The 18,159-nt window shown below is 36.4% G+C and overlaps 1 protein-coding gene across 1 annotated transcript; it reads left to right on the top strand.

Moving 5' to 3' along the window:
• The first annotated feature begins 8,467 nt into the window (after positions 1 to 8,467).
• LOC122014933 (guanosine nucleotide diphosphate dissociation inhibitor 2-like) lies at positions 8,468 to 17,748 on the top strand. Its single transcript, XM_042571471.1, has 13 exons — positions 8,468 to 8,653; positions 10,537 to 10,599; positions 10,724 to 10,807; positions 14,491 to 14,598; positions 14,710 to 14,882; positions 15,293 to 15,404; positions 15,886 to 15,966; positions 16,045 to 16,107; positions 16,244 to 16,345; positions 16,555 to 16,679; positions 16,789 to 16,999; positions 17,081 to 17,155; positions 17,473 to 17,748. Exons 1-13 carry the CDS (start codon positions 8,567 to 8,569, stop codon positions 17,524 to 17,526), a joined length of 1,338 nt encoding a protein of 445 aa, XP_042427405.1. The 5' UTR covers positions 8,468 to 8,566; the 3' UTR covers positions 17,527 to 17,748.
• The last annotated feature ends 411 nt before the right edge of the window (positions 17,749 to 18,159 follow it).

Genomic DNA, 18,159 nt, shown 5'->3' with positions numbered 1-18,159 from the left:
CCCAAGCTTTGGTTTTATAGCCCGCGGGTTGAAAACCTCGCCTACCAGTCGACTGCTAAAACATGCAGTCGACTGCCCTCTGTGGAAATTCGACCGTTACACCCCAACGGCTCGATTTCACACATTCTGTTCGCTGCCAGTCGACTGCCCCAGTCGACTGCACCAGTCGACTGCTACAGTACTGCTACAGTACTGCTACAGTAAACCCTAATTCTTGTATTTTACTCCGAGTACAATCTCTCAGCACTCGTCCCTGCCCGACCAACCTAGACCTAGCCTTCTAGCCTCCTCCATCAGCCTTGCGTCCCTCGGATGCCTCCCCATCCTTCACGTCTTGCCTTCTGGAGCTTCCATCGGCCTTGTCATTGTTGTCGGGTCTTCCTTTGCCAAGAGGTCGTGCCTCCGGGACTTCATCCATTGCCAAGTTACACTTGGACTTACGTTGCCAAGACTACATGCTTGGACTTACACCGCCAAGACTCATCCTTGGACTTTCCTCCTTTGCCAAGATCACACTTGGACTTCCTTGTTGTACCTGTATCCTGCACACTCACAATGCATATCAAATACAACAATAAACCTAACTTAAACCTTTGCCCAAACATCAAAACCTAGGGTCACTAGATTGCTCCAACAGATACTTCCAATAAGGCAACTGCCAGAATATGCTCCTTTTCTTCCAACCACACTTGCACATCCTCACCAAATAATTATTTATCTCATCAGAATTAGACTGAGATACTGGGAGGAATCCATAACTATCTATTTGTTCAATGATTTCTTCACCTGAAGCATGGACTGCTGGGGGATGTTTTCTGACTACAACATTCTTTAGAAAATTTTTCTTATTTCGCCTAAAAGGATGATCCAGTGGTAGAAATTTACGATGATTATCAAACCAAGATACCTTTCCACTGCAAGACAATGAAAATGCATCGGACTCTGTCATGCAATGTGGGCATGCTAATTTACCAGTCGTGCTTCATCCCGACAACATTGAGTATGCTGGAAAATCACTGATCGTCCATAATAAGGCCGCATGCAATGTAAAATAGTTTTACTTACAATATCATAAGTAACCGACCCTACATTCCATAATTCATTAAGCTCGGCAATTAGAGGTTGCAAGAAAACATCTATTTTATCTTTTGGATTGGTTGGATCAGGAATAAGCACGGTAAGGAACATAAATTCATCTTTCATGCACATCCATGGTGGTAAATTGTACGGTGTTAATATAATTGGCCAAGATGAATATTGTTGTCCCGACTAACCAAATGGTTGAAATCCATCTGCAGAAAGTCCCAATCTCACATTTCGTGGTTCCATTGCAAAGGAGGGAAACACAGTATCAAGATGTTTCCATTCAGAAGAATCACAAGGATGACACATTATACCTCCTTCGTGCTTATGCTCATGCTCATGATGTCACAACATGTGGTTAGCTGTAGCTGCAGATGCATACAAGCGTTGAAGTCTAGCAGTTAACGGAAAATAATACATCACTTTCCAAGCAATATTTTTCCTCTTCTTCCCTGGTATGCAATTACGATGCTTAAAACGAGGGTGAGTACAGATTTTACATTCATTCAAATCACTGTCTTCATTCCAAAATATCATGCAGTTGTTTATACAACAATCAATCTTCTCTATAGGCAAACCTAAACCTCTGATCAATTTCTTTGTTTCATAGAAGCTATCAGTCATTATGTTATCAGTAGGGAGCAACTCTGACATCAATTGACAAATGTCATCGTAACATCTTTCTGAGAAATGATGTTCTGCTTTCATATTCAATAACATTGCTGCAGCTGATAGTTGTGAATGACCAGAAGGAATGCCTTCCCACACTTCTCTTTCACTAGCCTTTAACATTTCATATAGTTGCTGATATTCAAGGGTTGATATTTCATCTATATTCGAATAATCAACTGCATTCATCGCATCTTGAACCATTGATTGCATTGAAATATCAATATTATTTGATGCTTCAGGAGCTGTAACAGTAGTCCCAGAATACGAACCACCAGATGACCCAATTGGTTCATATAAATAAGGCTCTCCGTGACAATACTAATTGTAGTAATTTGGCACAAATCCATTTCTACATATGTACATTTTTACAGTATCCTCATCACGAAATGCTCTATTTTGACATTTTTTATGATTGCACGGACACCGTAACTCAGAACCATTCATACATTCTTGATGACTTTTAGCAAAAATCACAAACTGTTCAACTTCAGCAATAAAATCATCTATGATAAAACCATTGTCTAATCGATTGTACATCCAAGCTTTGTTCATATACATTGTTATAACCTAAAGAGAATATAAATTGAAACATTATTAAACTTGTTGTATCACTTGAAATAAGTTTAAATAAAGAATTATGTGCACAATTTCATCTCACGATCATCATATCATATTACCGAAAATCACCTCTACACTAGAGCAAATAAATGAAACTATTATAAACATGTTGTTCCTTATAGCATCATCAAATGAAATAATCATACATATATGAGAAGCATCGATCAAACACCTGTTGGCCACTACATTTTATGCAAGTACAATAGCGAAATGGATCAAAATATGTCACGACACTTAAATTTTCTAGGGTTTTGATTGTGCTCAGCTACGAACAGTAGCAAAGCACAGCTAAAATTGCGAGCAGGCTGCTGCCCGCGAGCACCCTGCCGACCGCGAGCAGGCCGCCGGCAGCGATCCGCGAGCAGGGCGCGGCTGCCGGCCATGTGAAAACAAAAATGAGAGAGGAGAAGAGCAAGAGCATACCTGAGAGATCACCAGAACGGGGTGAACGGGAGGAGAGGGCGCCGAAATCACTGGAGAGAGCCGCCGGAAAATCGCCGCCGCTGGAAAATCGGAGGAAAGAAAGGTCGCGCGAAGAGGAAAGGGTCATTCGAATTAGGGTTCCGTCGATAATTACCGACAGAACCCTAATTCCGTCCGTGATTATCGACGGAATTGCTAATTCCGTCGGTGATTTCGGCAAGTTATCGGGTAAGATTTAGCGAATGTAAAAGAGAACGGGTATGGACGGAAAGACACCGACGGAAAGATATATCCATCGGTAATTCTCGACGGAATTGTAGTTCCGTCGGAATTATAAAACCCTAAACTCGTTAATTACCGACTGAATATCATTCCGTCGGTAATTTTTACGCCCGCACCCGTTAGCTGTGCCTATTTACCGACGGAATAAGAATTCCGTCCGAAATAAACAGAAAACCTAACGGTAAGTCACGGTATTTCCCGACGGAATAGTAATTTCATTGGTACTTACCGACGGAATTAGTCATTCCGTCTGTAAGTACCGACGGAATTACTATTCCGTCGGTACTTACCGACTGACTTGAATCCCATCGGGATTTATCGACAGAAGTATATTCAGTCGGTATACGCCGACGGAGTTGAGATTCCATCGGTACTTCCGTCGTTAAACACAGACATTTTTGTAGTGTATGTTGTAGATTAGAACCTCTGACTCTAAGACATTATTTGACACTGAATTGAAGTAACTATAACCAACTTTATCTGTATTAATAATAAAATATGATACAAAAAGAGCTCTTTACAATCATCTTATAAGTAATACTAGGACTAATACTAACAACTTGACACCCAACTTCTTGTTACCATGACACAATATGTTATCAAGTCTTTCAGGGAAACAATCAGTTATTAGTCATCTTTCACTGTTTCATCCTGCTTTGAGCTAATATTTTATGGATTATCAGTGTCTTTTTTTTCGCTTAATTGTTGTGGTTAGCATCCACAGATCCATGCAACTTATACATTTCCTACCAACTGACAATAACATAGTAAGCAAATACCAATTTTTTTCTCTATCTATGTGATATGGGATCATTGTAACTATCATCAAAAAGCTTATATTGGCTATTTTATCTTGTCAAAGCATTTGGTTCTAGCTTTAGTAAGGCAAGTCTGTGTTACTCTTATTAACTTCTAACCACATGACAACAGACACATTTGAATAATTTTTGATGTCATGCCACCGATAGTTGCCATAGACTTCAAGAGAACATTCCAAATGCTTTTCTTAATTTTTTTTCCACATAAACTTGTAGGGAGAAATTGTTTCTATAGTTCAATGAAATATAATACGGTGCGTAAAAGAGGAGCATGATAAAGCAAGGAAATCAATAGTCAAGAGGACGTGACAATCAATAGTCAAGAGGACGTGACAATCAATAGTCACGAAGATGTGGCAGTCAACCGTCAATTAAAGTCGTGACAGTTAACAGCCAAGAGAAGACAGGAATCAGGGTCACTTCGCATCACCAGTCACATAATTCCTGATCAGTTACAAGTAGGGCAAGTTCCCAGGTCTAAATACTGGAATGAGACAATTCCTGACCGGCTCTGCAGTAGCCAGATCATGAAGGCTAGATCCTTGGCCACCGTCTCCGATAAGCCTCAGTCGAGTCGACACGACTCATCTTTTTCATCAAGGCTCAATCCTTATAGCACATCTGAGCAGTCATCCTGAGCTATCTGCAGTTGAACCTGTATGGGACGGATAACGTTAAGCGACAACAGTGTCAGGGAATCATAACCTTCTATCAAAGAATAACTGTCATCAGTAAGGGAATATTCCAGTGATTTGTCACACACTGAAGGTGGAACCTTCTGCCGGCCAATGGGAGACCGACAGACATCCTCCCTCCCCGACATATCCTGACACCTGACATTCTCTAGCAACGATCAGGCTCAAAAGGTAGGTAGAGTCTTATAAAAAGGGAGGTCTTCTTCATTGGCCAGGTACGCGCATATTCGCACGCATCTTCAATAGTTCCTTTTTATTTCCTTCGTTTGTACACTGCTCTTTCAGGAAAAAAGAATTTGACTTGAGCGTCGGAGGACCTGCGCCGGAGACTTTTAACTTGGTTTCTGGTCTCTAACGCTCCATGTGCTTATCTCAATGTGTGCAAGACCCAAGTATCACCGATTTCATTACTACCGACCTTTAGTACCACGTGGGGGTTCGCTTTTCCGAGGTACATACATAAGATGTGTCAAAATCGTCTTTTCCATCAACACCGACGTCACCTTCGCAGACCTCCGTCAAACTCAAATTCCGAACAGAATCAAAATAATATACACAGCCAAATTTCAGCATATCAAAACTGCCATATGAATCTGCTAATAGCAATACCAACTAACATTATAGACACCAATTATTGAACTTTTGCTGGTTGTCTGACAAATTTGTTTCACACAATTTATAACTTTCTTTGCTATGAGAAATTTCAGATTGTAGATCCAGCAGTCATAGAATCGCTAGTTGATAAAGTTCTTTCTGCAAATCCCAAGCAACTCGAACAGTAGCAAGCAGGAAAAACGAACTTGCAAGGATGCTTTTTCTGGCCAGGTCTGTGAATCAACCAACAATATTGCCTTTGTTTCCGGCCCCTTTCAAACTGCAGCATCTGTGTTTATGAATGACTTCACTACAGTCTAAGACCTTCACTTTTGGTTCTCTAGGTGATGAATCCAAAGTCAAGGTAAGTCTATTGGTTTTGCATGACACTCTAGGCTTTTAACTATTTATAGTTATGAACAAAAATATTATTTAATTTAGGTAATCGATGATTTTTAAATAATATTCTATATTCGATATATCAGCAAAAGAGATATGCAATTGATTCAAAGAAAACTTAAATTTTTTTATTTCGAGATTAATAAAAATTTTTTACCAAAAATATCCTTGGATAAGAGAAGAATGTTAAAAAAAAATAAAGAAAAAAAATTTGAAAAACATAAAAAAAATTAAAAGAATTTTAAAAAAGGGAAAAAATTTAAAAGTAAAAAAACATAAAATAATAATAATAATAAAACATTAAAAATAAAAAAAGGTTTTTAAAAAAAATTAAAAAATAAGAAAAGTAAAAAAATAAAAAATGAAAAAATGGGAAAAAAAAGAGAAAATAAAATAACGAAAAAAATAAAAAAAAATTGTAAAAAAAAAAGTGAAAACGCACACATAAAAATAAAGAAAAATGAGAAAAATTAAAAAAAAACATTAAAAAAGAAAAAGAATTTAGATAATAATAATAATAATATTATTATTATTATTATTATTATATATGATTAATTTTATAATTAAGGGTAATATTTTAAATATTAAAGCAGGTTATTTATTAAAAAATTTAAATAAATAATTTTTTTAATATTATCTAGATTGAACCCAATAATATTTAGTTATATTTTATTTTTTATAATTTTAGTTATATGATTATCTAGTAATCACATAACTAATATTATATATGATAATTTAAACTACCTTACTACCTTATAAGTTACATGAAAAGGAGAGAGTTGATACGAGAGTTGAAGTAAAACCAAAGATGTAATCCACTGTATAAATTTTGGCGCAAAATAATTGATCGTCGAACATTCGGTGCCAATTATAATAAATGGCTCATCATAGGTCGCTCACTAATTATACTAATTACCAATATATATTTTCTATTAATTCACTATAACAATGCCCATTCAGGACCGACGTCTAATGTAAAAAAAAAATCTTTATATCCATATAAAAATAATAATAAAATTGATATATAAAATAATTTTATTAGAATATTTTTTTCCATTTAAAAAAGATTGATAATGTGTTTTAAATTTATAATTAGATCTTTTAAATATATTTTTTTTGATTGAGAGTTAACATTTACTAAAAACAGGGAAAAATATCTTGAACCTCTTTTATTTTATATTAAATAATCTTTTGTCTATTTTAAAAATAATACTTAACCTGCCGTTGACCAAAGTTAAATATGAAAAAAAATATAAAATATTATGTCCTTATGTATATTGAATTTATGTGAAAAATAATTACACATATATGTGAAGTAAACTCTTTAATTATTGGTTAGTTAGATCAATGATGTATACAGGGATAAAATATATATATAAATAGATAAAAAAATATAAAAACATCTAGTGATTATGCCCTTCATCAGTCACTCGGATCTGTGGTTGATGTCAATTTATCAGTACATCCACTTTTAGTACCCTACAAAACAAAGTTTGTCAACTAAGGATTGACATTATCGGTGTTATCCTCTCTAATGGTCCAATCAGTGATGAACTGAGATGTGAAGCTCGCGTGCATGCATGAGTAAATAAAAAAGCTCGAAGAAGAAGAAAATTTATCTTCACATAAAAAAATAAAATTATACATTCACCTATTTTCACAAAACCTCGTATAATAGTGGATAGGGACATATCTAAAATTTTAAATTTAAGAAAAATAAAAAAATAATTATTATACATTATATTCGAAAGTTGCGCAACCGACGAAAATATATATTAAACTACTTAATTTTATTTTATTCATATAATTAAATATTAATATTTATATATCATTGAACGTTACATATAATTTATTAATTTTAATTAATAAATTAGTACTCATAAAAATATTGAAAACATCAATTAGCATTTTGAATGTTATAGAATTATTTGAGATATCAATAACAAATAAATAAAAATGAACATATAAATTATCAATAAATTTACTATAATTTTTTCTTCTTAATATTATAAGAAATTAAAAACGTAATTATCTTTTATAATTTGTTTTCACATCTTACTCGATCGAAAATAAAGAAAATGGCCTCACCTTTTTAATTTATTTTTTTAAAATGAGCAAACCTTTACTTTTAAAAAATTATAAAAAAAAAAGTGAGACCCACCGTAGGTGACCCTGTGCACCAAAGTGCAAATCTTCTGTCCCCAAATCTATCTTTCCCCGTGTCCCATACGTCGCCCAGCTCATCGCCGGTGGCCTTCGGTCGTTGCCCCGATCAACACTATAACCCTTGGGGAAGGTGAACCCAAGGAGGTCGCCATCAGTACTATCGGCGTCGGAATCTAGCCGGATCTGAGCAGGGGCTTAGATCGATGGCAGAGAAAAATATTCTCAAATCCGATTAGATTCCGACGTTGATCGTGCCGATGACGACTCCCTTGGGTTCACATTCCCTAAGAGTTATAGTGTTAATTGGGGGTGACGGCCGAAGGCCACCGATGATGGGCTGAGACCATTAATGAAACACGGGACAGGTATATTTGTCCCTTGTACTCATGTGAAATCACCCTTTATAATCGTTGTTTGAGAGCTATTAATGACGGTTTTTAATAATTATGGTTGTCTAATTATCATATATGATGTTTATATTTTTTTTCTATTATAAATAATATCTCATTTAAGAAAAATAAATAACACGTCTTGTTTAGGTATTATAAGATTTTAGAAAAGAATAGAAAAAAGGGTAAAAAATAGAGAAGATAGAATTATTATTATTATTATTAAATAATAATAATAATAATAATAATAATAATAATAATAATAAGAAAAAGAAATTGAGGGTGTCCCCTCTCGAGTCTCGGCTTCTGGCAATAATATATAGCTTACTTTTCTAGTAAACATGGCATCATTCGCTTGCCGCTTCTTCCTGGTGGTCTTTTCCTGCATCCCAAGAGATCTTCGTACCCTTCTCCTGTAGTCCTCGCCATGGATGAAGAATACGACGTCATCGTCCTTGGTACCGGGCTCAAGGAGTGCATCCTTAGCGGCCTTCTCTCCGTCGATGGCCTCAAGGTCTACTCTCGCCTCCCTTTGCTCGATCCGCGATGCTTAGGGGTTTGATTCGATCTGTCTGTTTGGTTGCGAAGTAGCTAAGGAAGCAACCTCGTGATCAAAAGTTGAGATTGGTGTTTTCATGGTCTTGTAGTCTTTATTCGTGTTTCAGATTGATGAAGTTGTCGGTGCTTGATTATTGCTTTGGTGTGGTTTAGTAGTTGGATTTGGATAGAAAGGTTGGACCTTGACGCTATATGCTGAGTGGGTTGCGTGTTTACCTGATCTGGACTTCATTTACTTATTTGACTCAAGGGCCCAATTGAAATTCTAGGTCATGTCTATGGCTGTAAACAAGCCGAGCCGAGTCGAGTCGAGTTTTGGGGTGTTAAGCTTGTTTGATAAGGTAATCAAGCCGAGCTTAAAATGAACCAAGCTTTGAAATGAGTGTTCAAGCTTGGCTTGGTTTATTTTTTATGAGCTTGAGCTTGTTTGAAGCTTGGCTTGAGCTTGGTTCGTTTAGATGTTATCAAACTCTCAATTCAAGCTTGGCTTGAGCTTGGTTCGAGCTTGGTTTGTTTAGATGTTATCAAGCTCTCAATTCAAGCTTGTTTGATTGTTTGAAACTTTTAGTTGTTTGATTGGTTATTGAGCTTGATAATTTAAATTTATTTATTTTATTTTATTTTATTTTATTGATTATTTAGTATATTGAAAAGAGTTTTATTAATGAATATGGTTCGTGAACATTGTTCACGAACGTTAACGAACTGAACACATATGTGTTCAAGCTTGTTTGTTTAGCTTAACTAGCTGTTCAAGCTTGTTTGTTTAATTAATCTTATGTATATTAAACGAAAATAAGCAAGTTCTTACCAAGTTGAACACCAAACTTGTTTACGAACGCTTGGTTCATTTACAGCCTTAGTCATGTCCATTAGATCACTGAGAGACCCTTCTTTTATATTTCATTATGTCCCCTGATGTTTTTTTACTGATCTAGACTTCATTCATAGATGAAATTGCTTGCTCAGTTTTTGATTCTAGATGTTTTTTACTCTCTAGCTATGTTTTGTGCATAACTTTTGACTTGAGTTTCGCTTACCTTTTATGACTCTAGGTAACTGTCTTATTATCATAAAAATTCCTTTGAAGGGCCCTGAATGGGAATTCAGTGCTGAGACATGAAAGATATAGCATTTTGAGAAATTCGGTTTTGTTTTTTCTTTAAATTTATAATTATCCAATTCAATCTATGTGATAAAAAACAGTAACCTTGCTGTAATATTTTTTTTTGACATAATCTGTTACTTTTATAATATCAGATATGGTTGCCTTTGTCTTTGGGAATATCCTTGGTCTAATTCGAAACAGAGATTGTTGGATGAACATTAGTAGGCTGTGTTCTCTTCCAAAAAGCTTCTTTGGTTGTTTTTAGCGCACATTGAGGATCTTCATCCTTGATTAACCGGTCTACAAAAAGTTTCTTTACAATTTCTACAAATATGTGAATCTCAGTTTTGATTCTTTATACATGAATGAAATATTTGATTCTGGGAATAATGGAATGGTCACAGAAATGTAAATTTAAATTAGTTTTTTAATTTTCTGCTTAATGATGATTCTTAATTTTAGGCATAGTTGTTGGCGCAACGGTAAAGTTGTTGCCATGTGACCAAAACGTCACGGGTTCGAATCAGTCTCTTGCTTTTTGCAGGGTAAGGCTGCGTACAATGGATCCTTCCCCGGAACCCCGCATGGCGGGAGCTTCGTGCACCGGGCTGTCCTTTTTAGATCCCTAAAGTTTGTCATTTGTTGGTATTTTTTCTGTATGACCAAGTCATCTATGAACCTCTTGTGTGGTTTATATAATTTCAATCTTAAGTGTGCTTCCATGTTGACAGGTCCTACACATGGATAGGAATGATTACTATGGAGGAGAATCAAGCTCCCTCAATCTTATTCAGGCAAGGAGTAAACTCTACTCTGTTTTAGTCACTTTGTGAACATTATCTCCATGAAGTACTAGAATGAGGGTATTATGTTTGTTACATCTTGCTAAGCACAACAATCTTCCTTTCCTTTCTGCAGCTCTGGAAAAGGTTTAGGGGGAGTGATAAGCCTCCAGCAAATCTTGGGCTTAGCAGGGATTATAATGTTGACATGATTCCTAAGGTTTACTTCTTTATTCACTTGTTTTTCGTTTTTCCTTTTTTAAAAGAAACAAGTTTCTGTAGTGCAGAGGTGCACAAACGCTGTCTTTAGTGGAAGGCGTTGGTCATATAATCACTAGGAAAAATTCTCTATTTTAGCTAAGCAATCTGTATGGATAGCTATTCAAACTGTAGTTAGAAGATAATTTTTCATGTATCCATTAATTTCTATTCCTACTTATTTTAGAGTCTTATCTGTTATAAGATAATCTGGGAGAACACATATACATACTGCTATTGCTCGGTCTTGTCTTTGAAGATATCTTTTACTGTTAGGGGTCTGTATTATGATGCCAAATCATGAATGTCAAAGCAAACTTGAAATTTTCCCCTTTCTTTCTTGCTTCTGGCTTCTATCATCAGATTCTCCTTTGGATATTTGACTCGCTGGAATCCTCTTCTCCCGTGACTTCTATGCTTTTATCACTAGATTCTGTGGCTTCTGTCTGCATCTTAATTACTGGATGTCATTACCAAATGTAGTTTTTGACCTTGCTAACCTTCAAGTTCTCTCCTGCCTTCTCATCAACAAAAATTTGGTATGGCCTTGTTGGCTAATCAATTGAGTCACACTAACATATGAACCCCATTGTACACTTCTGTTTGTGATCATGTGGAGAAGCCAGTACCTCCGTTATCCTCATCCTCAATCACACACAATCTCAAGTCTCTACATAGTAATTTTTACTTTTCTTACACATGATGTCTCCTTACAAAGGGATTGAGATTGAAGGAGGCTCAAAAGCAAATGTGAATGTGCGATATGATTCAAAAGGGAAGTGAAAATGGAGTGTGGAATATAGTTTCGTGTGTCCTTTAGGGATACCAGGTGAATGGTTTTAATTGAGTGTCATAGTTAATGCCTCATAAGAAGCATTAGGAGAGTGTGTCACCTTGGGTCTTACCTCCTAATTAAAAATAAATAAATAAAGTAGATGCACAAGAAGTAGAGCTCATGTTAATAAGGTGATTGGTCTTCTACATGGTGAAACATGAACAAGGTAAGTTTTTCTTGTGCATTTTAATTTCATTGAACATGCTCCAATTTAAAACATACGCTATTTATACACACTTTGTTGAGGATTTTTGGCCGGCTAGAAGGGGGTTGAATAAATGATCACTCCAAACGTTTGCTTTCCTATGTATTCGTTAGTGCAGTGGAAATACAAGCAAATACAAATACGAAAACTAAAGACAAAGGAACAAGCAAACTGCTAACACGCTTGTGTACGTGGTTCGGAGATTAGGTCTCCTACTCCACGGCTATCCGTAAGGTAGACGATCCCTGTGATCCTTCGATGGATCAAGCCCCGACAACCTCCAGCTAGTACGAACTCCTTCTTGGTGGAGTAAACCTCGCACAACCTTGATCAATACACCGTACTCTAATCACAGCTCAAGATAGACTACTAATAGGGGTTTTCCACTCCTGTTTCGTCAATCAAGGCCAGTCACCCCAACTTGGAGTGTCAAAAATGAACCCGACCCGACGACCCAACCCGAGTCGACCCGAAAAAAATCAGATTCGGGTTGGAGAGTAAAAAAATTTCGGGTTGGGTCGGGTCGGGTCGGGTTCGGGTTGACCCAGGTTGACCCGGGTTGACTTAAATATAGGGTTTTGTGGGTTTTTTGGGGTTAAATCAAATTTTATTTTAAAAATTTAGATGTTTTTATGTATATTAATATCATGTTTGTATGATAATGATGGAGTATTGAGATAAAAATGAAGAATTATAGGGAAAATATCCCAAAAAAGTTGTTTTGAATCGGATTTTCGAGTTATATGGGTTGGGTTCGGGTTGATCGGGTTGGTCGGGTTCGGGTTCGGGTTGAGGTGTTTTGGGTTGCACTCGGGTTCGCGTCGGGTTCGGGTTGGGTTAAAAAAAAAAAAAAACTCAACCCGACCCGACCCACCCGAATTGACACCCCTAACCCCAAGCTCCATTATATAGAGCTTAGGAAAATTAACAAGCTGATTTTACCGTTACCAGTCAACTAGTGCTGGCCAATGGTACTCTAACGGCTGTTTACCAGTTGACTGGTGCTATCACTAGTCGACTGGTCTTTTCAGCCATCGGGCATAGAAACATTCTGTGTCCTGCCCAGTCGACTAGTCGACTGGTAAAACCCTAAACCTAGGGTTTCCCTTCCCAAGTATATTTCTCTCGCACTCGGGCCCTTATGACTCACTTGACTCTTCCTCGCAGTCTTGACCTCTTGCCTTCAAGCCTCTTTCCTTAGGCTCTCGTCCCTCGGATGCATTCAAGTCCGCGGCTTGCCCCAATATCATCCTTCGTGTATGTCTCGAAGTGCGCTTCCCTTGGCTTGTCCTTGCTGCCTTGTCTACGGTCCCTCGGATGTTCCATCCTTCACTGGACCCGAAGTCATCAAGTTAAGTCATATGTGTATCCTACAAACTTGCACAACTAAAATATAAAGATGAACTTAACTTAAACCCTTTGTCCTAACATCAAAACTCATGGTCACACCGGACCCTCAAGATTGCTTCCAACACACTTCACACGACAAAGCATCAGGCAAGACATAGTCATGGGGTTTTAGCATGAGCAATGAGTCTTTATATTGGAGTATCTATGTTGCAGCTAGTCTATGATGTTCAACTATGATTACTTGCAATGATAGTCTTCCATTTTCTCTCTGTTCTGTTTCTCTTTCAGAATTCCTCTTCTCTAACTCTCCCTGTCCTGTATAGATGAAGCCTATGCAGACTTAGCCTAATCTACATTATCTTTGAGAAATGTCTTCTTAACTAGGGTAATCGTGTGCGGGAGGAACTTGCTCTATGAAGAAAACAATTTTTAGGTAAATTTCTTATCAGGAGCTAGTCGTTAAAATAATATTCCAAGAGTTATTCGAGAATTTTTAGGTAAAAAACTAAAAATTCTTGTCTGAGCCATGAAAAAAAATCATGGATATCCTTTTCTATGGCCAAGTGCTGAAATTATATTGGAAGCTAAATGGAGGTAGGCTGTTGTATTGGATCAGTTTATCAGGTAATTCCGTTAAGTTTCGCTAGTTTTTACTATGCCAAGGCTCAAAGATATATAAACTGTATAGATAAAAGACTTGGGAAAAGACAAATCAAATAAGAGGTGTTAAGCTTTTCCATAATCTCTGTATGTATGTAGCATTTCTTGATTTTAGTATCCCTATCTACAGGTGGTATGCTATTACATACTTCACTTTTGATGAGTATCTCAACAATATCTATCTCTGTAAAGCTACATGACCAAAAAAAGAACAGTCCGGTGCACGAAGCTCCCGCTATGCGGGGTCCCGGGAAAGGATCCATTGTACGCAACCTTACCCTACCTTTTGCAAGAGGTTGTTTCCATTATTCAAACCCGTGACCTTTTGGTCACAAAGCAACAATTTTACCGTTGCACCAAGGCTCCCCTTCTAAAGCTACATGACCATATAAGATGGAAATTTGTAACATGGTTAATGATCTTGAATATTATCTAATGGCAGCCTATGCTAGTTTTACAAGTTAATTTAATTCCAGTAGGCTAAACTCTACGGGAGGCAGGCAACTAAGTAATTTTGATGTTTAAATATGCTTGGTGATATATGTCTTGTTTTGCTGATCTCTAAACTAACTTAAGAATTATATTGAATGTCTAGTTTATGATGGCTAATGGTACTTTGGTACGCACACTTATACATACTGATGTCACAAAATATTTATCTTTCAAAGCCGTTGATGGGAGCTACGTCTTTAATAAAGGAAAGGTACTTTCATCTTCTTTGTTGTTTGCTTCCATTATTTGGTTGTATTTGTCACAATTAATAGCGTATGGTAATGCTTATATCCATTTTTTTGTTCTGTTTGAATTGGAATAGATTCACAAGGTTCCTGCCACTGATATGGAGGCACTGAGATCGCCATTAATGGGATTGTTTGAGAAGCGTCGAGCTCGGAAGTTCTTTATATATGTCCAAGACTATGACGAGAATAACCCAACGACTCATGAAGGATTAGACCTTACTAGAGTGACTACAAAGGAACTCATTTCGTGAGTGTCTTGTTATTGTTATTAATTAAGTTCCATCTAGGAAGTTGCTGTTTTTCATTAACAATTTTTTATATCACGTGCATGCACAAAATTAAGGTCATTTTTTGGTATCATGCATTACTATGTTGACTATCCTTCGCATGTCTTCATACCTTTCTGGCCACGAAAACTGTAATCAAGTAGGCACTTGCAAAAGTTACAATTATGTCTAACACTCAGAATAATCCAATCAGCTGGAGTTTACTTTTTTGTACATTATTGCTATTTATTTCTTTGTAACGTAGATATATAATCTGATTGAAGATAAGTTGGAGTTTAAGCAAGCACTAGGTAGATATCTGTTCCTATTACTCGACCTAGTCTTATACTAGTAAATAGTAATTAACTCTGACTTTATTTGTGTTGTTTAGAAAATATGGTTTGGATGACAACACGATTGACTTCATTGGCCATGCCTTGGCCCTTCATCGAGATGATCGGTATCTGTATGAACCTGCACTTGATACCGTGAAGAGGATGAAGGTAAATGCTTTATGCAACAACCACTATATGGAGTTCTTTCAGATTTCGATTCTATTTTTAATTCAGTTAATTTCCTGATAGTGGATCCCTTACTATTTGCAACATTAAAAAGGCTATTCTCTGAATTATTAAATGGAATGCAGCAAGATACCTGTCCTCTGTCAAACTTTATGGTAACAAATTTATTTATCCATCCTTTAGCTGAGCAGTAACGAAACACTTGGAGTTTCAAAGCAAATTCGTTTGATCAACATATACTTGTTAGATGGTCAAAAATAAAAAAGAAACTCAACAATTCGAAAATGCTAAAATTACCAACCTACTATTAATACCCTTTCTATGTCTATACAAATAGACACCAGTTGTCTTTCTTGTTTAAGTGGGAAATAGTGATTGACAATCAGACTGACTTGCTCTGTTTTTTTGGTTGTGTTGCTGGGATTTGTTTCTGGTTTTAAATTTTGGCCTCTTTCTGTGATAGTTGTATTCAGAGTCCCTAGCACGGTTCCAAGGTGGTTCGCCATATATCTATCCTTTATATGGACTAGGAGAGCTACCTCAGGTTGGTCATTTATTTCTCAGTTATGTTATAAGGAATATATTTCTTATCCAACGAATTTTTTTTCTTCTGGAATTGCAGGCTTTTGCACGCCTTAGTGCAGTTTACGGTGGGACATACATGTTGAATAAACCAGAATGCAAGGTTTGTTGTCACTGCATATCTATTACAGAATCAATTAACTATGCAGTCTGAGAAACAAAAAACTTGTTGCTTATCAATTCCATGCTGTTGCTTACTTTTTGTTGGATTATGTCTAATATTGCTTGACTTAATACAGGTTGAATTTGATCTTGAAGGAAAAGCTTGTGGTGTAGCCTCTGATGGGGAAACAGCTCGATGTAAGAAAGTTGTCTGTGATCCTTCTTACTTACCAAACAAGGTAGAGTTCTAGTTTATTCACATCGAAGTAGAACTAATATTACATTTGATATTTTCTTCAATAAGAACTGTTCCTGTGGTAACAATTGCAAAGTGTGAATTTCTTGGATAATAATTGCTCTTACTGCTGTGCCTAGTTGTAATATGATAGTTTGCTAGGAGAAATTTCAATGATGAATACCTCCTTGCTAACGATCTTTCAATTAATAGGTTAGGAAGGTGGGGAAGGTTGCAAGGGCAATTGCTATTATGAGCCATCCTATACCAAATACAGACGAGTCTCATTCAGCACAAGTTATATTGCCACAGAAACAACTTGGACGCAAGTCTGACATGTGAGTCCTTGGAGATCATATCATTGTTAATACCATATACATTGAATTACTTCCAAGCTAACTATTTTGTTTGAATATTTTATGATCTTCATTTGCCTTGGTTTGGCAGGTATCTCTTTTGTTGTTCTTACTCTCACAATGTTGCCCCCAAAGGGAAGTTTATCGCATTTGTCTCAACAGAAGCTGAGACTGATCGGCCTGAGTTGGAACTAAAGCCTGGTATCGATCTTCTTGGACCAGTAGACGAGTTGTTTTTTGAAACTTACGATAGATCTGAGCCTGTCAACGAACCGTCACTGGATAATTGCTTTATATCAACTGTAAGTGTCGATGATGCATTTCTTAGTTTTTGGATTCCTTTATGTTTTTTTTGACCTTTTAACAACTTCAATCATTCTCAGAGTTACGATGCTTCAACCCATTTCGAGTCCACCGTCATGGATGTGCTTTCCATGTATACCATGATCACCGGAAAGGTAAATCTTTTGCCAGGTCACAATCTCATCAGCCTAGTAGTATTTAGTATTTAAATACTTCATGCTATAGGTGACCACCTAATTCATGGTAACTACCACAATCAAAAAGGAGTAACCGTGCTTAGAATTTTACCCCATTTTATGAAGAATGTTGCTCCTGTCTAGCAGTTACTTTCTAGACTTACATTGTTAGCAAGATTATGTTCTGCAATTCCTATCTAGCACTTCATGATGTTTCATCTCCCGCGTTGTAGTCTTCAGTAGGAGTCCTTTTCGTCACCTCGAACACATTCTTATCATTATGTTTTCCGCTGCAGTCTCTTGATCTCAGCGTCGATCTCAGTGCTGCCAGTGCTGCTGAAGAGTATTGACAGCTTCCTCTGATGTATGCTATTACTTGATCGAGCTATGTTTCGCCTCGATGATTGCTATAATCCGTGTTCATCAAGCTCTGCTGTGTCATTTGGGTTAAATTATGACATGTAAAATGTATGGCTGTTTTAACTGCTCAAACGGTTGGAGACTTTGCAATCTGTAAGGTACTAATCACTCAATGGTTTGATATACCAGCCACGCCTTATGCTTTTGGTTTATTAGTTTTTTTGAATATATATATCTTGTTTGAAATATCATACAAATAAATTTCAGGAGATGCACAAATAGTTTATCTTAATTAAATAAGTCTTTTTTGGAGACTTTTGAAAAAAAAGGGTAAATGTGATTTTGTTATTAGATAAATAATCTAGTTTGATATGTTATATTATTTAAGACTATGCTCATTTTAATATTAATTGTCATAACCTAATTAACTTATTATATTCTAAGGAATATAAAATTCTTGCTATGATTACTAACAGGCTATTTGTCTTTCATTAGTCGCAAGGCTCGCAGCTAATAACGGGAACTTCTTACGACCAATTTAATTAAATTTAAATCAACTGGTAAATCATGTAATTGATTTTTTTTGTTTGTTTCAATTTTGTTAACAATCATATGTATTGGTA

Source organism: Zingiber officinale, chromosome 8B, assembly GCF_018446385.1.
Source record: "Zingiber officinale cultivar Zhangliang chromosome 8B, Zo_v1.1, whole genome shotgun sequence".
NCBI classification, from domain to species: Eukaryota; Viridiplantae; Streptophyta; class Magnoliopsida; order Zingiberales; family Zingiberaceae; genus Zingiber; species Zingiber officinale.
Note: the sequence above shows the minus strand (reverse complement) of the source record. Positions and strands in the feature narration are given on the sequence as shown.